The 22,723-nt window shown below is 40.7% G+C and overlaps 1 protein-coding gene across 1 annotated transcript; it reads left to right on the forward strand.

Annotated features, from left to right (window-relative positions):
- The first annotated feature begins 3,537 nt into the window (after nt 1-3,537).
- Nucleotides 3,538-19,325, forward strand: rfx4 (regulatory factor X, 4). The gene is made up of 18 exons (XM_085357317.1): nt 3,538-3,696; nt 5,706-5,792; nt 5,962-6,022; nt 8,539-8,662; nt 9,925-9,986; nt 11,039-11,252; nt 11,726-11,803; nt 11,909-12,072; nt 12,606-12,706; nt 12,815-12,873; nt 12,984-13,128; nt 13,414-13,508; nt 13,965-14,082; nt 14,999-15,118; nt 16,564-16,725; nt 16,828-16,987; nt 17,091-17,229; nt 19,026-19,325. Exons 1-18 carry the CDS (start codon nt 3,654-3,656, stop codon nt 19,296-19,298), a joined length of 2,205 nt encoding a protein of 734 aa, XP_085213443.1. The 5' UTR covers nt 3,538-3,653; the 3' UTR covers nt 19,299-19,325.
- Nucleotides 19,326-22,723: the final 3,398 nt, after the last annotated feature.

A 22,723-nucleotide genomic window follows, 5' to 3' on the forward strand; every position in this document is an offset into this window, starting at 1 on the left:
TTAATCACTTAAATTCAAAAAGATAAAAGCAGGTGCGTGCAGCTACATGCCAGATATCCAACCCAAGGACGCTATAAAGCTAAATGGTAGAATTAAGTGAGTGAATCTAATCAGTATCGTCACCTTAAATATAAACTGATCTTTGTTACCCACGAACAGTGTCCTGTATGGCTGTAAACTTTGTCACTTACTGCAAATTAACCAGTGTAACCTGCCCCAGCGTTTTCATGCAACCTTTGAATAACATGAAATTAGCACACGCATTTGTTTTTCAAGGTCTTTCTCAAAGATATCATTCAAAAGCACATCATGTATAGATCCACTATCAGATAAATATACGAAATAATAGGACAGTACATTTGAGATTTAGTTTTCTAGTGTATAAAATATCAGCAGTCGTCCCCTTTGTGCTAACTTCTTTCTCGAGTCTTTCTCTACATTTCTTGACACCAGTTTAGTTCAGAAACAGTTTCTGTGTTTTCTGATATTTGCTGAGCCGTTTGAAAAGTATTTGACCCAACACGTAAAAAAGCATTACTTCTCTAATGCTGAATTACTGTGACTGCAACTTTACACCTGCACCGTGAACACATGATGTGTGTGTGTAAGGGGGCCATGGGATGTCATTGTTTTTTATTACCTGAATTAACAAATTCTGTTGTGTTATGCTTTAACCTGCCTTAACTTTAAAATTAATTAACTAGGAATCAACTAAAACTCGATGTGAAAACATTTTAGTTACCTAAAATAAAAAACTTAGTTATTTGTTTTTCAAAACTTTAATGAAACAATGTTGTGAAATTAGGAGATTAACTGAAAAAAAAACCCAAAACAACAAATTTAGATGACAATTTTGTATATGTTAGTTTTGTGAGATTTATTCTCACAGCTTGTCTGATGAGGCTTTGATGGATGTATTTATTGAGGCTTCAGATGTCTACAACACTGTGAGACTTTTTTTCCGTAAATCTTACCTCTGGTATATGTCATAAATACGATACTTAGGACAAAAACTACCCTGAAAATAATTTTTAATAACTGCTTATTTTTAGTTGTAAACAATAAAATCTGAACTGAAATGAGCAAACCCGCTCAGGAAACGAAATCAAACTAAACTGGATTAAAATGAAAAACACAATTTAAAAACTCCTTAGAAAATTCAAAGTAATAATAATAATGTTATTATAAAGTTGCTCTGTGGGAATCGTACCGAGTCTGAGAATTACCTGCCCAGGTGGCGGCCATGCAAACTCAAAACACATTAAAAATGCAACAACAAAAAATACAACGTCAGTAACATGTTATACTATACACAAACACCCTTACCTAGTGTTGCTTTAAAGATAAAGAAAGGGCTGTTTTCTGCAAGTGGTGACCACCATCCTGTCAAATCATAAAGAATCTGTAATAAAACAGAGAGATGCCTGAAATAAAAGTGAATGCACTGCATCACTGTAAATAATGTTTTCGTTATGAATTTAACCCAAGAAGTAATGAAAACAAAATAGTGTGCATTTAACACTTTGTGCATTTATACTGAGGTGTGTTGTCAAGTCTTTTTTTTTATTTGGGAAGGAGTTAAAGTACAATTTTAAGACATGTATTAACCTTTTAGAATTTACAGGTGTGAATAGTGATTACTCACAAAGCATCAGCTGATGCTTGTGTTAGTTAAACGTATAAATGAGAATCAGAGCACAGTTTTATAGTTATCAATGCAGAAATCCTGATGATTTAAAGCCTTTTCGTAGAAAGAGCAAATAGTTTGTGCTCTGATATCAGTGCATCTTTATGCAGCTGATACACGCACAGAAAGCATTCAAATGTTCTAGAATTCATCTCATGGAACAATAAGTATCTTTTTATTATTATATATAATCAGCAGTGTACAGTTAATTTTTTTACATTTTTAACTGATTTTTGGAAGATTAATTTTGTTTGATCACAATCAAAAACACGAGTGACTGAAGTCTCTCGGTAGAGAGAGCAGGATGTCTCCTGTTTGAATTCAATACGAGTGGACAGCTGGATGCTCGATGCAGCAGCTTTGTTGACGTTACCAGGGAGAGAGCAGCTTTAAGTCATATGATTTCCTCTTTAAAGTGAAGCCCTAATGCCACCAACTTGTCGTATGTGGCGTAACCACATACCCCCTACTCCCACGTGCACACACAACTCTATTGGGGCCTTTTCACTAAACAAAGCAGAGCACATCCGTTTGTGCGGGCAGAGTGTGTGAGAATGGGATTGGTGGAAAAGGGCTCTTTTTTAGTGGCTGCACCTGTCCTATTTTACGAGGCACTAATAAGCAGATAACAGTCACTAGGCTGGGAAAAAATGAGTGAGAGCCATTGAAATTAGGCTGAAATTAATTAGGTCCTCCTCTGAAGTCCTGACTTTGTGGGCCAGCATCTAGAGCTTTGAGAGTTGAGTCAAAAATTAGATTTCCCTGACCTTTCACCCAATCCAGCAGCTCTTTCCTTCCTGTTTGAGCCCGATTTGATGCTCACCCCTGTCCTAACTAAGCGTGGCCCTGTGTCCGTCACCCTGTCCTGTGCGTCGCTGAGTGTCAGCAGTGGTGTCCACGCCTGCGCACTGCGAGTGAAAGTCCTTCTTTGCGCTCCATGGTGTGGTGAGTAATTCAGCCATAATCCGCCTTTCTCCTCTCCCCTCTTCTTTCCCCTCTCCTCTCCCCCTCTCCTGCGGTTCCATTCATATTCTAATCACAGCTTTCCCTTCTCCAGCTCTCAGGCACTCCATCAGAGCCCTCCCAGCCTCGGGTTTTGCACTTTTACTTCCCCCCCTTTGTGACCGTTCCCTCTTCTCAGAGGCATACCAAAAATAAGGTTGCAAAAAAAAAAAGAGGTGAGAACTCCACCAAAACATTCACACTGGTGCAGTTTCATCATGTATGGATGTGTGTTGCGCCGCAGCTCTGGAAAAGTTACCACAATAGTGCTTTGGGTGGTTTGAATGAGGAGTGAGGAGCAGCACAAATGCAGGCAACAAGTGTGTGAGGGATGTGAAGTGGGAGCTAAAACCAGAAGGAAAGGCAAGAGTGGTGGTTGTGTAGAGATGTATGTTTATTCGGAGCTCGGGGGTGTATAAAAACGTATTAAATGCCATAATGGAAGACGGGGAGGCCACAGTGTTAGGACTGCGTAGATCTAAGCCTCTTTTTTTTTTTTTTTCTCTTTTTTTTTTCGTTGGGAGGGAGCTTTTCTTATTCAAAACAGCCCCACAAAAGACTTCCAGTGAGCCTTGCCACATCCCCATCTGACTTGGGGCCATTCATCAGCCTTCCAAGCCTATCAATGACATGTCCCCATCAGGGCTCCTATAAAATCAGCCCCTTTCCCATGAAACATCAGCAAACATTTTGACGGGTCTGGCTTTCCCCCCGCTGGATTTCTGGAGTCTCTACCCCCCCGCCCCACACCCTCACCCCCTTCCTTTCCACCCTCATTCCCACCTCCCCTCCTCTCCTCCGCCAACACCACCCCTCTCTTGGGCGAACCTCAGATCCTCAACATCTCCTGTGACGGGCAGCGGTCACGGAAACACAGAGCTAGACGAGGGGAGAGCCACTGAGGAGGGAGAAACGTGCGCTAAGCCATTTTCTTGGAGGAGTCAGTGTCGTTGATGGGAAGAGGATGCATTGCGGGCTGCTGGAGGAGCCTGACATGGATTCCACAGGTCAGTCCTGTTAAACTCTGCCTGCCTTGGATATGTTGAGGAAACCCAGCTTCTATTCACATTGTATGAGTTTTCTGCTGCGCTTATGCAAGTCTGGAACTTTCTCTGCAGGCATTCGGGTGAACTGTCCGGATGCTCATTAGCTTTTTAAATTTCTGAAATTACTTACGAGGGAGTGTTTTCGGTCACACTCGCTTACGGGAAGATGCAGGAGACACTTGATTAGAGAAAAGCAGGAAATGGACCTTCAGTCTCCACAATTGGTTTCTTGCTGTTATTTTTTAAAGTCAAACTAGAGAACTTGTAATTATGAGAGCAGCATTTAAAAACACAAGTGTACATCACAGTGCACCTGCTTTTTAAAAAGGTTATTTACTAGGTACAAAACTGCTAAAGCAAGACATTTTTTCAGCTTTGAAACAGGTTTTTACTAAGAATTTATCACCAAATTAATTTTCTTATGGTAAGAAACTGAGTTTCTTATGGTAAAACTGAGTCCTCTCTGCAACGTTAATGACAAATCTAATTATACACACTTTCAGGCAATTTGGTTTGTTTTTTTTATGTGAGTCCTTAATTGTCATTTAGCATAGTTTTCAGGATGATGCAGTTTAGTCCCAAATGTGTGCTCATAAATGAGTGAACATCCATTTTCACTTGTTGATCAAATTTAATCCAATTATTTAGATCCCCAACTTATCTGTTCTTGTGGCAAATGAAGCTTGAGATCCGAGCCTCTGTGGAGAATTAGCTCCACTTCAGAAGATTCTCTTTTTCATTTCCAGGGTTTTTTTTAAGCTAGAGAAAGAAGCCAGTGCAGACGGGAACTGATGAGACACGATGAGGACCTGGAAATGATGTAATTTCTGTGTGATGCTATTTACCATCTGTCAGTGCTACAGTGTTATAACACTGTTAAAGAGTAAGCTATAAATATTTACGTACCAAAAAATCTTTCTCCTCTGGAGTTTTTAGTTGTTTTTTTTTCTAGACAGGATTTTAAGAGCAGTCACTCCTTTTTTTTTTTTTCTCTAGACAGGACGTGCTGAAGATTGAAGTATCCACTCTTCATCGAATCTTAACTTTTAAAAGTTTTTATTATCTTCCTCGATGCCGTGCTCAGACAGCACCAGCAGCTGGTGCTGTGAATGTTGTCACTTGCAAATGAAAAAAGGTTCAATAACTTTAATGTGGAAGGATTTCCATTTGTTGCAGAGCCTAAAAGTTTGGTTTAGTTTTGCATAAATATGTCGGTGACTTTTTCCTGATCACATCTTCGTTTTTATGCTTATAATTCAGATTCTCTGTTTACGACATGCAGTTTAGCTCTAAACTTCCTGGTAGAGAAAAAGCTGTAGCTTAAAATCCAAGCAATTTTTACACCGAATTAAAGTAAAAGAATTTTGTGAATGCCTCTCATAAAAATAGTTAAAGAATTCGATTTTTTTCCACTCTACTCGGCTGTTTCTATATGAAAGCCTTGGTGTTTTGCTGCTGCTCGCTCACAGAAAGCACACCAGTTGAGCTATTTCTAAGTAGAAATTAAAACAGGACAATGGCTTCTATTCCCCCAGACTGCTTCAGTAATGTGCACAGGCTCTTTTAAGCAAGTGTGTATGCTCGTAGTCTCCTGAGAACAATGCTGGATTCCTGCCGTCCTGGTGAAAACATGTCAAATAGAGCCAGGGCTGCGCTGCTGCCCATACAATCGATTGTTGTCAGCTCACCCTGTCACATTAGCGACATTTAAAGTGTCCTGTATAGCCAGTGATTTGCAGTGTTTATGCAAATACAGCTTTGGCTCTGTTCCACTGCAGGATGACATTAGTCACTTCACAAAAAGGGATTTTTAAATATGTGGGTTTTCTTTAGTTAAATTAAAAGTTAATTTAAAAAACAAAGAACAAAACTGAATGAAAATGTAAACTAAACATTTTTTTAAAACTTATTTGTCATTTTTTAATTTTTTAAAGTCATTTCTAAGAGCTGATCTTTGGTCTTTTTTATAGAGAGCTGGATTGAAAGATGCCTTAATGAGAGTGAGAGTAAGCGATACTCCAGCCACACGTCTCTGGGGAACATGTCCAATGATGAACGTAAGCAGGACCGACTGTACTTGCACTGAATCCTCTGTCTGCACGTAGCTTTTAAACCTCAGAAAATGTCATTTAGCCAGAGAAGAAATGATAAGTGTATGTTTGTGCCACACTTCTGTCATTTTGCTGTAATTACTTAATTAAGCCCTACGTGTGCTGTTTATTCCAGATGAAGAAAAAGAAAATAACAGAGCCTCGAAACCACATTCGACACCGGCTACGCTGGAATGGTAAGTTATTAAAAAAAAAATTCTTTTATCATTTAAAGAGAAAAGCTGCAACATGTCAAAACACAACAGCCTATTTAAAATATTAAATATATTCTCAAATTAATGTAAAACTGATGTAACCAGTCCTTTAAATCAACCACTCACAAAAGAGTCTGTTTTATTCTTTTTAAAAATTAAATAATGTGCACATCAGAGCACTTTTTTTCATTGTTTTAATCCTGTGTTGTCTTCATCCTGCAGATTCTGTTATTATTTTCAGTAAATTTGATTGATTTAGTTAATTTAAATTGTCTTAAATGTCACCCGTACACACAGATGATAAGTTTCTCTGCACATTTTAGGGAAATTTACTTTATATCTGCTAGGCAGCAACAAATAATTGCACCTGCAGCCTCAACATGCACCACAATTCATTCATATCATGTATATATACATGGAATACCAACTCCAATTGTGACAAGTCTGTTTAAAATTAGAGAATTAAAAGAGAATAATTTTATACATCAAATATCCTGTAATAATAATGAACTTTTTTTTTTTACTTTTCAAAGTGAGTCTCTTTTTATTTTGTGTCATAAGTAAATTGTTGATTTAAACAGAAGAAAATCAGTCTAAAAATGTTATAATATATACTGTATGCTCTATTAGGAAATTATCAGCAAATAGTTCTTATGCAGCTAAGTAGGTAGGGTGTTGAATCAAGAGTAAATAATCTGTCCAGCATTAGTTATGCTTGTATATTTGTAATTAAAGAACAATTTTTTAACCTAAAATAATATATTGGGTCACGTGACTGATCACAGTTTGATTGTCAGAAGACTTAAATGTAGCTGTTTTACCGAAAAGCAGTAAAAATGGATCCAATTCAAAAAACAGTTTCTAAGTAAATGAACATTTATCTTAGTTCTTACTCAGCTTCACTGAAACAGACAATCAGCCAATGCAGAGGTCTACATGCAGTACCCAGACACATACAGTACGGTATGGCATATTACCCAGCATTAAAGTGCATTTAAGAGGTAATTATTTGGAGTAATAAATGAGGTCTCAGAAGCTTGGAAAACCATGGGAAACATTAATGTTTCAGGCTAATAATGAAACTTTTGTTCTGTAAATAATAATAAAAGTAATTGCAGCAGTTTCAGGATTTAACGTGTAGTTCAACCGTTTGAAAGGTCAAATTTACTTGTACTTAATCAGTCTGTTGCGTCTTAATGGTGTTTTTTTTATACAAAGTGGAAATAGTGCTTTCTTCTTCTGATTGTTGTTAATGAGTTACAGACATCACATTTAAGCGATTTGTTTGACGGCTGCACCAAAAACAGGATTTCTTAGGGAAAGTTTTTACAAACGTGAAAAAAAAATCAGGCTGACATTGTTACCGACATTCATACCACATTCATACCGCTCTTTTTGCTTAATTCCTGCGTCCTCTGTAAACACATAGAAGATTAGCAATTAAGTGCTAATCTTATTGGTTAATTTAAAAATCTTTTCTAGATTAAAGAGAATAATACAGGGGCTGTGAAAAATTCCACTGCAATATAAAAGTGAACTAAAAAAAGGTGAACTACAAACAGAAAACAATAAAAACTACTAATTGTGATGCTGGTGTACCTCAAGGCTTAGTTTTAGGTCGTTTTGTATTTATCGTATTACCTTTTCTTAAGTTGTTAGATTTACACAAATAATATGAGGGATGAAATGTAAAAATGCACATGAGTTGTGATGTGCATTTCTTAAAAATGAGTGACTCATTCAGATATTTGAGTTCGGAAAAGCAACGCTGAAGTATTGAAGTCATTGCTTTGTTGAGCCACTGGGGGCAGAATACTTGAAACCATCTCTGAAATGCTAATTACGTCAGAAGTGTTCATGTCTCCTGTGTTGGCAAACAGTTAAGAGCACAAATGCTGCTTGTGTAAATAAGGGCAAATATTTCAATGTGAATCATTTAGAAATTATGACGTGCTCATTGTCGACGATCAAAGATTGATGAAATATGACGTCCAGTATTGGGAACACTGATAAACAGCTGTTCTGCTTTAATGTGAATTTGTCCACTGCAGCTGTTAGTGAGACGAGGTTGCAGGAAAAATGGATGTTGCAACTCCCGAGGGAGTAGCTGTTGTCTTTGTTGATGCGTTGTCATGTCTTGCATGACAACCCAATGCATGGCTGTTCCGTGAAACAGTTAGCTCTGCTGGGATGCAACAGACAGTTTGCTTTATAATAAACACTGCTACAGTGTTGTTACACTGGAAGTAAGATAATGATTACCATGATGTAGCTCTTTAATTTATATTGTGTCCTACTTCTTTCTTCTCATCTTTGAACTGAATTTGAGGCGGTACCCTAATGGCATATCTGCTTTAATCTGTCCTCTTAATAACATAAACTCTAACATCGTGCAGTTTAATATCAGATCACGGTAATTTTTAAACGCCCTGTTCGTCATAAAACCATACACGAGCTTCCAAATGTCCACCTGACATTTCCCCCTTTGTTATTCACAGGCTAGAAGAAAACTACGAGATAGCCGAAGGTGTGTGCATCCCCCGAAGTGCCCTCTATATGCATTACCTAGACTTCAGCGAAAAGCACGACACGCAGCCTGTGAACGCAGCCAGCTTTGGAAAGGTGAAATGCAAACTTGAGTAGTGATGAAGATCAGACAGTGTGGAGAGTCAACAGTCACATCTATTGTAGCTTGGGAGGAGTGTTTAATTTGTGAAATGCCTTTTCACAATTATTACTACTTTCTTTTAGTTTTTAGTGTTTTTAATATTCAGGTACGAAGTTAAAACTTATAGCTGATGTTGCAGATGCACCACAAATCGAAGCGGTCTTCTGCTCAGTCAGCCGCGAGCGTTACGCTGGGGCCGTTGCACGCCTGGGTCGGTTTTTGTGCGGCTGTGTTGAAGTTATATCAGATCAAAACTCAGTGTGAAGCAAAGCTCTCGCTGAACACATAATCTAGAGCCAAAGGAGATGTGCTTTGGTCTGTTCCCACAACCCCAAGAAGTTCCTCAGCCTTCCTACCCCCAGCCATCCCCTGTACCCTGGACTCCAGCCCCAACCCCCAACCCGGGCCTACCCCCGCCCCTCCACAGCTCCTGTCGGAAGATATTGAAAAAGAGAAGGGGCCTGGATTAATGTGTAATTAAAGGAAATTTGGAAGGGTGAGATGTTGCGGAATGTTAGATCAGTGGCTGGAGCAGTGTGGGGTGTCCTTTAGGAAGGCTTCATTGATTCAGGACAAAAAAACGAGAGAGGGCCCGGACTGCCTCCCTGTCTGCTCATTTATCAAGCGGGGCCTGACAGAAACTTCACAGCTTGGCCTCTTTTTTCATCCCACACAATGGAGAGCTACACTGTTTGCTAAAGTTTCTGCACCAGGAGCTGGACCGAGGAGCCAATCTCTTTGGACAAAAAAAAGAGAGAAAGAGAAAGAGAGAGGAAAGGTGGAAAGGAGGGAGTGGAAAAGGTAAAGAGGGAGAGAAGGAGTCAGGATGGGTGGGTGGAAAGATGCAGGGAGGCTGTAGATATGGGGGTAAGGGAGGGGGAGTAATACCCATGGATGTCATAAATACATAGACTCTGGAAGCTTTTCTTCTGCACGGCGCTCCCTGTGGATATGACTGCAAGACCAACTTTATTAAACACTCTCTCACCAAGAGCTAAAAATGAAGTGCAGCGTATTCTGTTGACTTCTGCGTGCTGTAAAGCCATATTGTACAATAATAACAAGTAAAATGCACACACCTGCGACATAAGGTGCTTCCTTATGTCGCCTCTTTACACCATCTTTTCTTTTTCTTTTGGTTTTATCCAACGCAGACAAAAACACATAAATATTTTGAATCTATACTTGCTAACAGTATTTCTCTCACAATAAACAGATCATAAGGCAGCAGTTTCCAGCACTGACTACCAGACGACTGGGAACAAGAGGGCAGTCAAAGTAAGATGTTTCAGGGTTTTTATGTTAGAGAAGCTGAGTCAGTTCCTCAGCTTAAAAACATTTAACCCTTGTATGGTGTTCGGGTCTGTGAGACCCGTGTTCAGTTTTTTTCAAAAGAAAAATTAAACAATTAATTATTTTTTTCACGTGTAAATGTGTTGTGTCTTTCCACTCACTCCACTTGATTATAACTGATTTATTTATAACATTTTATATAAAAGAAAAACGAGAAGCACATTAATTCATAAATGTGATCTAACAAAGGTAAAGGGAAAAAATTAACCATGTTTGCTGTTCATGTCTTGTAATTGGGATGAAGTAAACATCTGTTGAGTAATTTAACATAAAATTGTTTGATAGTGTTAATTTGGAAAGCCAAAACTCTAGCGGGTCCACCAGACCCACGAACACTGGCTGAGTAACAAAAATACGAACACCACACAAGGGTTAAAAACCACATGTTTAGACTGCATTTTGTGCTTTGCTGACATCAGTGCGCCCCAGGGTGGCTGCGGCTACAATGTAGCTTGCCATCACCAGTGTGTGAATGGGTGGATGACTGGATATGTAAAGCGCTTTGGGGTCCTTAGGGACTAGTAAAGCGCTATATAAATACAGGCCATTTACCATTTATCTTATGTTCCTGTAGTTTTCCTTTTTAAAAAATATTTTTTTGTCATGTTCTTCCTGCACAACAACCTGTAATGATTTGTTCACATGCTTTTTTAAATTAGTGGATATATTTATTTGTAAATTGTCTTTGAAAAGCAATATGAAAGAACTTATTGCTTTTCTGATAACGTACTTTTGGAAATATTCACCTAAAAAATAAAAAAACAAAAGACATGTATTCAAAAAGCAAAATTAAAATTAATCAATAAAAAAAATTAAATCACACTTTGAGTATTATTATTATTATTATTATTTTGTAAATAACATTTATTTTAAAAAAGACATTAGAATTTTCAAACAATATTTTATTTTATTATATATCAGCCAAGTGATCCTCAAACGTCCTTGCCATTGATCTGTCCGTCGTCTCTGCTCCTCAGGTATCACTACTATGGAATAGCGGTGAAGGAGACCTCCCAGTATTATGATGTGATGTACTCCAAAAAGGGAGCGGCGTGGGTGAACGAGACGGGGAAGAAAGAGGCCACGAAGCAGACAGTGGCGTATTCACCGCGCTCCAAACTGGGGACGCTCCTGCCAGAGTTTCCAAATGTCAAAGACCTAAATTTGCCTGCCAGCCTGCCAGAAGAAAGGGTAAACAGGAGTTTTAAAAGTCCATCCTTCCAGCGCCCCCCTCAGCCCCCTCCTCCCTTCGCCGTTGCTTGCCATCTCACCAGCTCTGCGCCCCCTCTGGCTCTTTTATCTGCCCCGGGAGCTTCAGTGGGTTTGCGTTTAGAGAAGGACCTTGAGGATTTATATGCTGGCTCCTCTCTAACTCTTAATCTTTTGGAGGAGATAATAAGATCTAGCTGTGGACAAAAGGACAGGCACTAGCTGTCCGGCTTTTAAAGGGGGGCCATGATTTTAAATGGTTTGTGTTTTGCTGATCTCTAAAGCTCGTTTTATATTACTCCGCTCAAGCCTAGGCCTGTAACATCTATTTATTGGCTCCCATGCTTTGTTCAAGATTTATCTTCTTGTTTTTGCAGCATTTTTTTTTCCCAAAGAGAAAAAAAAGCTATTAAGTTTGTTATGCAATTAGATTAATACCCTGCTGTTGCCCACAGGTGTCAACCTTCATCATGATGTACAGAACACACTGTCAGAGGATACTGGACACCGTTATTCGGGCCAACTTTGATGAGGCGAGTCCTTTTCTGTTTAAAATGACCACTTTAAAGTCTGTTTGAGCACATTCGGTGTTTGCCGCTTGTATGTTTGTAATATCACGTCGTGTGCAACGGCCACAGGTCCAGAGCTTCCTGCTGCACTTCTGGCAGGGCATGCCGCCCCACATGCTTCCTGTCCTCGGCTCCCCCACGGTGGTGAACATCGTCGGTGTCTGTGACTCCATCCTCTACAAGGCCATCTCAGGGGTGCTGATGCCCACCGTCCTGCAAGCACTGCCTGATAGGTGAGAGTGTCCCTCTACTGCACCTCAGAGTTCACAGTAATATCCTGATTTAACCTCTCTTTTTGTGGTTTTAATATCTTGTGCACAGCTTATGCAGCTACACTTTTACAGTGTGTGTCTTGTAGGGTCACGTCATTCCATCTCCGATGATTTGCAGGCACATCTTCAGTTTTAAAGTTATCAGCTGTTTGGAAACACAATTAATTTATTTACCGTGATGTGTAAAGGCGGGGTGGCTCGTTTTCTAAAGCTTCAAAGTTTCAAGTAAAGTCTCATCTGGAAGACAAAACAAGAAAGACGTGCTGAAAAAATTAAATTTGAGTCTTTTGTGAAAAAACAAATTGAACAGTCTTACTGAGGATCAGTGCTCAATCCTGAGCTCCGAAATGGTTTTGAACTCATGGTCTGCTCTTTATGTTTCGTTTTTATGGCTCTAACAGTTAATTAGTTCTTTAGTTGTGACCCTTATTAAATAAAATCACGTGTTTTGTCTCAGGTACTAAATGTGCTTCATTTTCTCCTCATCTGCACAGTTTAACTCAGGTCATTCGAAAATTTGCCAAACAGCTCGATGAGTGGCTTAAAATAGCACTTCATGACCTTCCAGAAAACCTGAGGAATATCAAATTTGAACGTAAGCATAAAATATGCCAAAGTGATTGTTTGCTTCTTAAGCACGTGTGGATTTTATAGGGTAACTTCTCAGGGATTTATTGTATTTTCTTCTCCTTTTGTATTTCAGTATCGAGGAGATTTTCGCAGATCCTAAAGCGGCAAACATCACTAAACCATCTATGTCAGGTGCCTATCGTGGTCTGAATGTTTTTAATAAAATCCATATGAAAGAACAAAGCTGATAAGGGATGTGGGTATGCTTAGATTTGTCATATTGTTGACTTATCTGTCCCAAGGCATCGCGGACTGTGATAAACAGTGCCGACATCACCTTTCAAATGCTAGAGGACTGGAGGAACGTGGACTTGAACAGCATCACCAAGCAGACACTTTACACCATGGAGGACTCGCAGGAGGAGCACAGGCAGCTTATTATCCACTGTAAGTCGCCCTGACTCACCCGGACGGGCACTTTACTATGACGTGAACGACTCGCCGAGGGACGGTCATTCCCACGGCCGGCAGAGTCAGAGCGTTAATGACGGAGAGCAAAAGGTTAAACAAGTTCAATCTGCTCTCAAACACCCTGCGGAGCATTTCCAATTCCCTGCACCCTCGCGCCTCTGCATTGGCCCGGAAGGGGTCAGAGGTCACACATACGTAGAAGCTGCTGTGTGAAGGTGAAGGTGCTGTTTGTGTTCTATGTAACGCTCCCTTCTCTCACAGTGTATCAGGAGTTTGATCGTCTGCTGGAGGAGCAGTCGCCGATCGAGGCTTACATCGAGTGGCTGGACTCGATGGTGGATCGCTGCGTCGTCAAGGTCAGACAGCTAACAGGCATTATCCCCTGTTTTTGTGTGGTTGTTTAGACACTTCAGTGTAAGCTGCACAGGTGAAAAGTGCATATTTTTTTATAATCCTCCCCTCACTGAGACACCTGTGGCTGAAAGCCCTCTTCCCTCTCTTCCCTGCAACTCTCTCTTAAACCGAGTCACTTAGGTTGCGATCCTCCCAGTTAATGATGTCTTCAAGCTTCCCATTTGCGTCCATTATGTGCCAGATATTGCCTTGTAAAATTTCCGTCTCCCCGGCAACGTCTTGGACTGCTCAGACAATAGTTCAATGGGAAGGCGTGTCCCCGGGGGCAAATTAAATAGTTGACTTGTTGACATGTTTTTCGTTCCTGAGGGTTAAGCCCCAATACGGACCCGGAGGTTAATTCTACCCCGGCGTCCCCACCCTTCCCCCCTCTTTTCTCATGGAAATGTTCTCTCTAGGTGGCGGGGAAGAGGCCCGGGAGCCTGAAGAAGGTGGCCCAGCAGTTCCTGCTTATGTGGTCGTGTTTTGGTACCAGAGTCATCCGGGATATGACCCTGCACAGCGCGCCCAGCTTCGGTGAGCTCCTCCTGCTTTTCATGCAACAGAAAACACACAGCGTTGACAGTCGTTTTATTTACTGTGTCATCCATGTAAACTGCTGAAAATAGCTCCGCTAATAATATCTTTAGTGAAATTTGAGGGTTTTTTAAGTATAAGTTTAGAGTTTCCCTCACTTGCTCATGATTTTCACATTTAAAAGCTAATATGAGCCAAATCAAACTGATATAAAGAGATGAAATGTCTCTTAATTGGGGCTAAATGCTCATTTAATGATTCCTCTGCTTGCTTAGCTTCGACTTTGAGACGAGGAGAGAGTAGGCACGAGTGAAATGGCTGCTGCTTTAACAGCTTACTGTTTGTGGTAAGCGACAAGCAGTAAAAATTAAAGAAAAGAAAATGGCTTTTCTCTCCCCTCCTCTGTCCCTGTCTGTGAATATCAAAGACACAGCTGGTTGCAGTGTTTTGATAAAGCAGGTCTCTGTGCACAAACAGCTAATTAACAAAGGTCGCCCCTCCCCTCTCCCCGATGCGTTTGCCTGTCTTTTCCCATTTTATGACCGGTCAGTGTTACACCCGGCTCCCCTCAATGGCCACAAGTGTTTATTATGCACACGGCGGCGGCAGAAGCGGCCGGCACAATGACACAATTGTGACACTCCCTCACATGCTCATCTTTCGTGCGACCCCCGGGGTCAGCTGACATATTTCTGGCACTGACTCGGTACACGGAAACAAGCGCGCGCGCTCCTTTTTAATAACAGCGGCCCTCCTGTCATGCCTGCAGGATGTGATGTCATCATCTCAATGGTTGTAATCAGTTACATGCTGGACAGATGTTTGTTTGGTTTCAGCGACTCACTGGAACTGTGCCACTCTAACTCCAGATAAATGCTTCTACTGTCTGATTGTGCTTTCTTGTATACGTCTGCAGGCTCCTTCCACCTGATCCATCTCATGTTTGACGACTATGTGCTTTACCTGCTGGAGTCCCTGCACTGCCAGGAGAGAGCCAACGACCTCATGAGGGCCATGAAAGGCGAGGGCAGCACAGGTGAGCGCTCCAGCTGTAGGTGCAGGTGGTAACCAGCAGCACAGCTGTTTGGTAAGGTGACTACATCAGTGGACATTTCCAAAACCCTGAACTTAACTCTGACTGATTGGATGATCCATAACCCTTGATGGCAAAAATCTTCCTTCAGCTAAATGATAGAAAAGCTGAAGTTGGCTTACTTTCCTCCGATTCCAATCCCTACAAATACCCAAACAAAGGCACATTTTTATATACAGATCTCTGACTTTTAACAATCAGATCAGTGGTGTTTTTAGTTTATGCCACACCTACATCACCTCTCAGTGATGCACCTCTGCAACTTCCTCTGTAAAGGATCGTCCAATTTCACTTTTCCTCGATTGCAGATGCTTCAAAACACAGTTGGTGCACATAAAAGACAGCCCGTCGCTCCTGTTTTAGCTCAGTTTCTACCTCCGAAACACAGAGTTGATTTTAAATGGTTTTCATTTGGTTTTAAAGCCCTCCAGGTCGGGCCTTTGCTGTTCTTGTCCCCAGGCTCTGCAGTAGTCTGCCATCCCACATAAATCCTCTCCAACCAACGTTTTCATGATTTTTTTATTGTTGTTTCTAATATCAGGTTTAAGTTACAGGTGTTTAATTTTACACTATTTGATTTATTTCTCATATTTTGGTCATTAGTGTCATTTTTTTGCCTGGAAAACACTCTGGTTCTTTTAAATGTTCTACATAAATACAATTAACTTGAATTTAAAAAATCTGTTGAATATCTGTTAAATGAAAAAAGAACTGTTTTATTTATTTATTATTCTTAACTTCCAGCATAATTGATTTGTTTTATGTGAGAGCCACTTTTGGGTCATTTATTATGTATTATACTTTTTTTTAAACAAATGAGAATAAATTAATTTAACACTTGTTAGTCAACACTCAACATTATTATCAAGTAATATAAGGAAGCTTGTTTTCACAACTGGAAAAAAAGAAATTGTTATCATCCATAAGTAAAAATTTCCATCTGTTATCTCAAAAATTTTGACTTATTCTCAAGTTTGACTCTAGAAGTTGAACTTGAAATTTTGACATAGCTTTGCCTGGAAACCTTAGACATACGTTTGCGCGTACCCAGGGAGATTTGCACCCTAAATGTTGTGGTGACTGTCCAGAAAAGCCTCCGAAACACCAGCAGAGGTAGTTTATTCTTACCTGTCCAGGAATTCACTGTTGTAAGGTGTTCCTGTTCATTTCTCTCAATTTTAAATGTTTTTTTAATCTTATATATTATAGAATAAAATGTATACACTTGTTTGCAGTGACCTTGTATTGATGAATCTTTTAGAATGAGCCTGTTTTCTGCCACACAAAAAGACTTTGTTGTCTAACTGAAGATTTGTTCTGGCTCTTTAACATAGCATCCCTCTTTGCATTAAACTGTCTAACCGCCTGTTTCCTCCCGACACCTTCAGCAGAGAGAGAGGAGGAATTTACGCTGACAGAAACCGCCCCTGCCTCGCCGTCTCCGGGATCCTACTCTCCCGCTCGGTCAGTCCACTCTGTGGGCGTCTCCTCGGCCAGCTCCCCCACAGCAGCCGTGTCCCCGGAGTACACCGGAGTACCTGCCACGACAGGTGAGACAGGACTCGCGTACAAAAAGCCCAGAATAAGCAGAGTTTAACGTAGTTCCTCTGCGCCAAAGCGTCTGTCTCTGTGTCTATATATGTGTCTACCAGGCGCTGTTCAGTCATATACCTGGTCCCTTACATACACAGTGACAACAGCAGGCGGAGCCGCTCCAGAGGCCGGGCAGCAGCTGTCCTGTATGAGGAGCAGCGCTCCCGTACCCCCTCCATCTTCTGCCCACAGGATGCCAGTCTACAGGGAGGAGCATGGGTGATTACAAAACTATTGATCATTGCAGTATTAAAATACATTCTCAATTTATTTTTTGGATTCATTATATTTACTAAATTTCGACTGTTTAACTCCATTTTAGGTACACTGGTAGCTACAACTATGGCAGTTACGCCAACCAGCATCCTCACTCCATCCAGAGCCAGTACCCGAGTTTGGCCCACGAGCCGACGATCCCAGCCCCGCTGCACTACTCCGCCTACCACCGTACATCTGCACAGGTCAGGCTCTGATGCTCAGGAATGGGGTGTGGTAGCAGATCAGATGAATTCAGGTTTTATATTAATCTAAGGACCTGTTAATGCTAAATAATAAAAGTATTAGGTTTTAATAATGAAAGAAAATAAATGAAACACTTGGGAAGACATTTGTTAGATTCCAAAGATTAAAAAAAACCCTCTGACTGTTTGGATGATCTGAAATCCTGGATTGCATCTATGCAGTGATAGGACACTTTTAGACTTTCACAGCGTGGAGGTAAAACTATGATTTAAACTGTATAAAGTAACTCAAGTAAGTAGCTAAGTAAGTCATAAGTATCAGTATGAAAATACTGGGGTTTAATACCTTGTGTGATGCCTAACTGCTACTTAAACTTTATGCATTATATGAGGCTGATACTACGTGTTAAAAAATATGTAGCATCTGATAAACTAAATGTGAGGATGAACTGACTGAGTTGTCCTTTTAGGGGAATAAATAGATTTAAATATGATGCTATTTAAAAAAAAGAAAAAGAAAAAGAAAAGAAAGGATATTAGAATGAGATTGAGCCGCTGATGTTACCGAGTGAGTTTTACTCTTTTGGTGGCAATTTCCTGTCAAGGGTCCTCCAGCCTCTGCTGCCTTTATAGAGGGAGGAGATCAGCTGGGCCTCAGCGCTCGCAGTGTTTCTAAAAGTCCCTGAATCACCCTCTCCACACAGCGGAAGCAGACAGTGAAAGGTGGCTCGGCCGGGGCCAAGAGGGGGCCTTGCTCTGTTACTTCTCTTTCCAGCTCTCAATAGTCTCTTCATCTGTCTGAGCCAGTGGCCACGGAGCAGGGCAAGGGGGCGTTTATTAAAATATTGTTATTCAATGGTCTCTTTTCTGCTTGTGAACAAGAGGCAGCTGAGCCGCCTGTTCTGCACTGACTGTCTTTTTCCATGCCGTGATCCCTCATAATGGCTTCGACTGTCGTGTTTATATTTAGTTAAAAAAAGGGGAAAGGGTCTACTTCCACATTTTTTTTTTTTTTAGCCCCGTCTGAGCTTAAATAGGGCACAATGCCTGCACTTTGTCACTGCGAGAGGTTGGACATGGAGCTGAAACGGTCTGAAAACTTTGCCGGATCCCCATCTGTCCAAAATATTTTTGTCAACAGGCAGATTTGGTCTGTTTGAGGTCAGTCACCACAGGCAACAGATCACACACATGCACGCACACACAAGGAGGGAGAGAGAAAAAGCACTTTTTTGGGTGAAACCCTCATTTTCTTAAGTGGCTTAATTTTCTATTTTGACCACTGTGCCACAACTTGTGAAGCAATTTCCCATGACAGGAAATTACCAGCAGCAGGGTCAGTTCAAACCCAATATTTTATGCTTAATACAGCATCAAATGAGATATCGGCCGGGTCGTGGTCACCTTTCAGGACCACGAGACCTGTGGAAAAGGGAATTTTAAGGTTCGTATCACTCTGGCAGCGCAAAGAGGGCAGCATTTAAATGACTTGCTGTCAGGAAGAGAGTTAGATCAGGTATCCTAACATAAAGGATGGAAAAAGATAAAATCCACGCAACAGCTCCTCTAATGCTCGCCATCACTTGGGGTTGACTGATATAGTTTACCAGTTAGAAGATTGGTGGTCTTCTTCGGGCCTTGGACAAGATACCAAACCCTGAGTTGCCCCTGATGGTTCCAGCGAAGAGTGACTAACTAGAAAAAAGCACTTTGAATAGCAGTCAAAGCCGAACAGCACCATAGAAGTACTGCTCCATCTTCTACTTAACTTATCCCCCTCCTTTTCCTCTCCACAGTACCAGCTCAACAGCCAGATGTCCCGAATGGAGCCGTGCCTGATGGGCAGCACTCCTCGGTTGCACCCCACGCCTGTTGCCCCCCGGTGGCCAGATGTGTCACCAGGTAACAGCTGTTACACCAGCCCGCCTATGCATTCGTCCCGCTATGCCACCTCTGGGGATATGTACTCACCTCTGGGCCCACGCAGGAACTCAGAGTACGAACACTCGCAACATTTCCCCGGCTTTGCCTACATCAACGGGGAGGCCACCACCGGCTGGGCCAAATAGCCTTAAATCTGAGAGCTGTGAACACTTTCCAATCAAGCGCATGAAAAAAAAAAAGGGAACGGAGAGTAAAATGCGCCAGCGTAAGGTAAAACGAATCACGGCGTGGATGTTCTGACAATTTTAAAACACGCATTACATCAATCACATCCAATGATTGGCTGCAACTTGTGGGGAGGTTTATTAAAGTTTCTTCAGCAGTCGACAGAAGAAAAACAAAATAAGATTGCAGCAAAATCATTATGAGAGTGCAATGCTGCTGCCAAGCTGTGCCTTCGATTTAAGGAATGTACACCTCTGCCAGAGTTTCCCTCATCCACGAGGTCGGGCGCACACACGGTCCCACCAACCCGCCCGCCCCTCCGTCAGTGATGTCCAGCGACTGACGGCTCTGCGTGCTCTAAGCTGTACAATCTCAGTCTCCTCTTGTTGCTCAGCAGTATCCTGTCGTGAGCCCTCTGCAGCAGATGCTTGCACTGCAGCTCGATGATGATGATGGACTGCACTGCCTTAACGTTCTCCTGGGATACTTAACATCACAGGTGACCGATACAAACTCAAGAAAGACCTTGATGGGTGTGTTAAGGTTTCTTCATCTTGGATACTTTTTTAAAAAAAATGATGAACAATGTGACTTAGAAAGAAAAAAAAGTGTATTCTGTCGCAAGCCTTTTTGCTGTTTTTCTGTGACTATATATCTATACACACACACACACACACACAAACACACACATATATATAAATATATATATATAGTATGTATTTTCTGTAACTTTGTAACATGGTGTATCCTTTATTTTCGATGTTACAATTGGTACTTTGTTCTCTGTTTTGTATCGCTAGTAAAGACGCATTAACCTAGGGTTGTGTGTTCTATATAATGCACTCAAAGCTACTGAGGACCTATTACCCTATGGGTATTTATAAAAAGGGAAAAATATCAAAGTGTACAGTAACATGAAGTCTAGTCACTTTTCTGTAAATAAAAGCACTGGAAACCATCCGTGGTGACTGTTAGACTATCACAGTTAAAACTGGTGTGTATGTGTGAAATATGTTGACACATAAATTTAAAACCGTGAGACATTCTTGTCAAATGTCTTTTTTTTTTTTTTTTTTAATCTCTTTTTTTCTGGAGGGAAGGGGGGTGGGGGGTGTCAATGCATTGTGGTACCTACTGAACGATCACAGCATCAGCGCTGGAGTAAAGTCTCGAGTTAGCCTCTTTCTAAACTGTTTTACATCGTATTCATTTAAATTAAATCATCTCCTGCCCAAATACATTAATCTTGTAACTGCTATTGTGTTGTTTTTGAAATTCCCTCATTCCTCTTTATCCATATGTCACATTTCTAATCCGTGTGCTGCTGCAGAAGTAGAAATGTTTCCTGAATTGGATTTTCCTTCTCGCTGTCCATGCACCGACACAGTGGGGGGCTGGGCGAGTAGCAGAAAGGCCACACTGCAGAATGGGTTACATTTCTAAGGACTGAATGTCCCTGCTGTGCTGGGGTCATTGCACTTCAGTCCCGTAACCTTTGACCTCTGACCCCTGTCCAGTTTGTATTTATTAGGGCGTAGATCCTCTGTGTTATATCTGATTCCCAACAAGAAACTTTGAATAAAGAAAACTTCTTTAAAGACACAAAAACAAAAACCACCAAATATAAATATATAAATATATATATATCATCGATTTAATCAGCTGACCTGAGTGTCAATATCAATATCCGCTGGAAATTTCAGACTGAGATCTGCGATCCTATCAGCTGTGAGAAATGTGCTGCCACAGGAGGTTTCATCTTTGATATCACCAAAGCACCACTTACACAGTTATTATAGCAACCACATCCCGTTTTGTTTTTAGAAATACATGAAAATTAGTTCCTTGCATAAACCACATTAGACTTCTTATGCAGTCCAACAGTTTGTGTGAAACTCAATCGGGAATACTGTATTATAATTAGAAAAAAACAGCTAATAAGGAGAGAAAACAGTGAGTCTATGGAGCCGATGCTGGAGACAAGGCATGCTTTAAACTGAGGTGCACAGTCTCAAAGCAACACAGACTACACATAATAATAATGAAATATAATTTTAAAAAGTGAAACAAACACAGTTGCCAGGCACTTTACTGAGTACGCCTGTTCAACTGCTTGTTAAATGCCTGGTTGTTGGTGCCAGAAAGCGCTGGTAAGAGTATTTCAGAAACAGATTATCTGCTGGGAAAACCACACAACCATCTCTTAGGTGTGGAGAAAATGGTCCAAAAGTTTGAAAATAACGATCAGCAGTTCTCTGAGTGAAAATGTTTTGATTGCATCAGAGGTCAGACTGCTTCAAGTTACATGAAAGCAACAGTAACTCAAATAAACACTCTTTTAAATCAGGGTATGCAGAAAAGCATCTTCTGCATACGAGGGGCGACATCAGCAGAAGACCACTGATGCCACTCCTGTAAGCTACAAACAGGAAACTGAGACTACAGATGACATGGGCTCACAAAATTTGGATGATAGAGGACTGAAAAAAAATGTTGGCTCATCTGATGAGTCTTGATTTCTGCAGCAAAATATGGATGGTAGCATCAGACTTTGGTGTATTCAACATGAAAGCATGGATCTATCCTGCCTTGGATCAGTGTTTCGGGTAGCTGGCGATGTAATGGTGTAAGGCACACTTTAGACCCTTTAGTGCCAGCTATCATATGTGGGTATTGTCACTTATCCGTTATGACCACAGTCTATCTATTGATGTTACAGTTAGACCTAAAATTAAAATAAAATAACTGAGATGACTTTGTGAACTGAAAAAATATTTTAAAAATTAATTGATTGCAACCCTGATGAGGTACTGATGAACATGTTTCACTGATGAGCAGTAAAACCAATAAAATTAATCTAAAACAAGAAAAACTACTTTGGAAACTAAAATTAAATAAAATTAATAATATCAAAACCCGAAAATGACCAAAATGAGAACGAATTTTTCCTCGTTATTATTTCGATGGGAGAAAACATGACTTGAAAATAAAATGTCAGAGACAGAGTCCGGTTTTATGGGGGTTTATTGGTCAGTAAACTGATATTTTTCCAGATCCGACACACTTTGATTGATCAAAATTTGTTTTCACAAATTCCAAATGAATTTAAGAATTTCACGGGTTTTTTTTTTTAGGTTTTTTTTTTAGTTTTTCCAGTTTTCTAAATGTTTATTAAAGTTACTTGGATTCATTCATTCTACACGTCTTTGTTTATACGCAAAATACACGTCATGTATCCTGCCAGATAAACTGCGGCTCTCCCTATGACACATTTTGCCATCATCGGACTGTTTACTGGAATATGTGAATAGATAAAGTGGGAGCAGGTCTCTGCTGCAGCTGATGGAGGCAGTCAGGGGAGTTTCCCTGTTGACAGTAGCAGCCC

Source organism: Diplotaxodon limnothrissa, linkage group LG7, assembly GCF_057381915.1.
Source record: "Diplotaxodon limnothrissa isolate DT_005_m linkage group LG7, D_limnothrissa_male_GT1.1, whole genome shotgun sequence".
Classification (NCBI taxonomy): Eukaryota; Metazoa; Chordata; class Actinopteri; order Cichliformes; family Cichlidae; genus Diplotaxodon; species Diplotaxodon limnothrissa.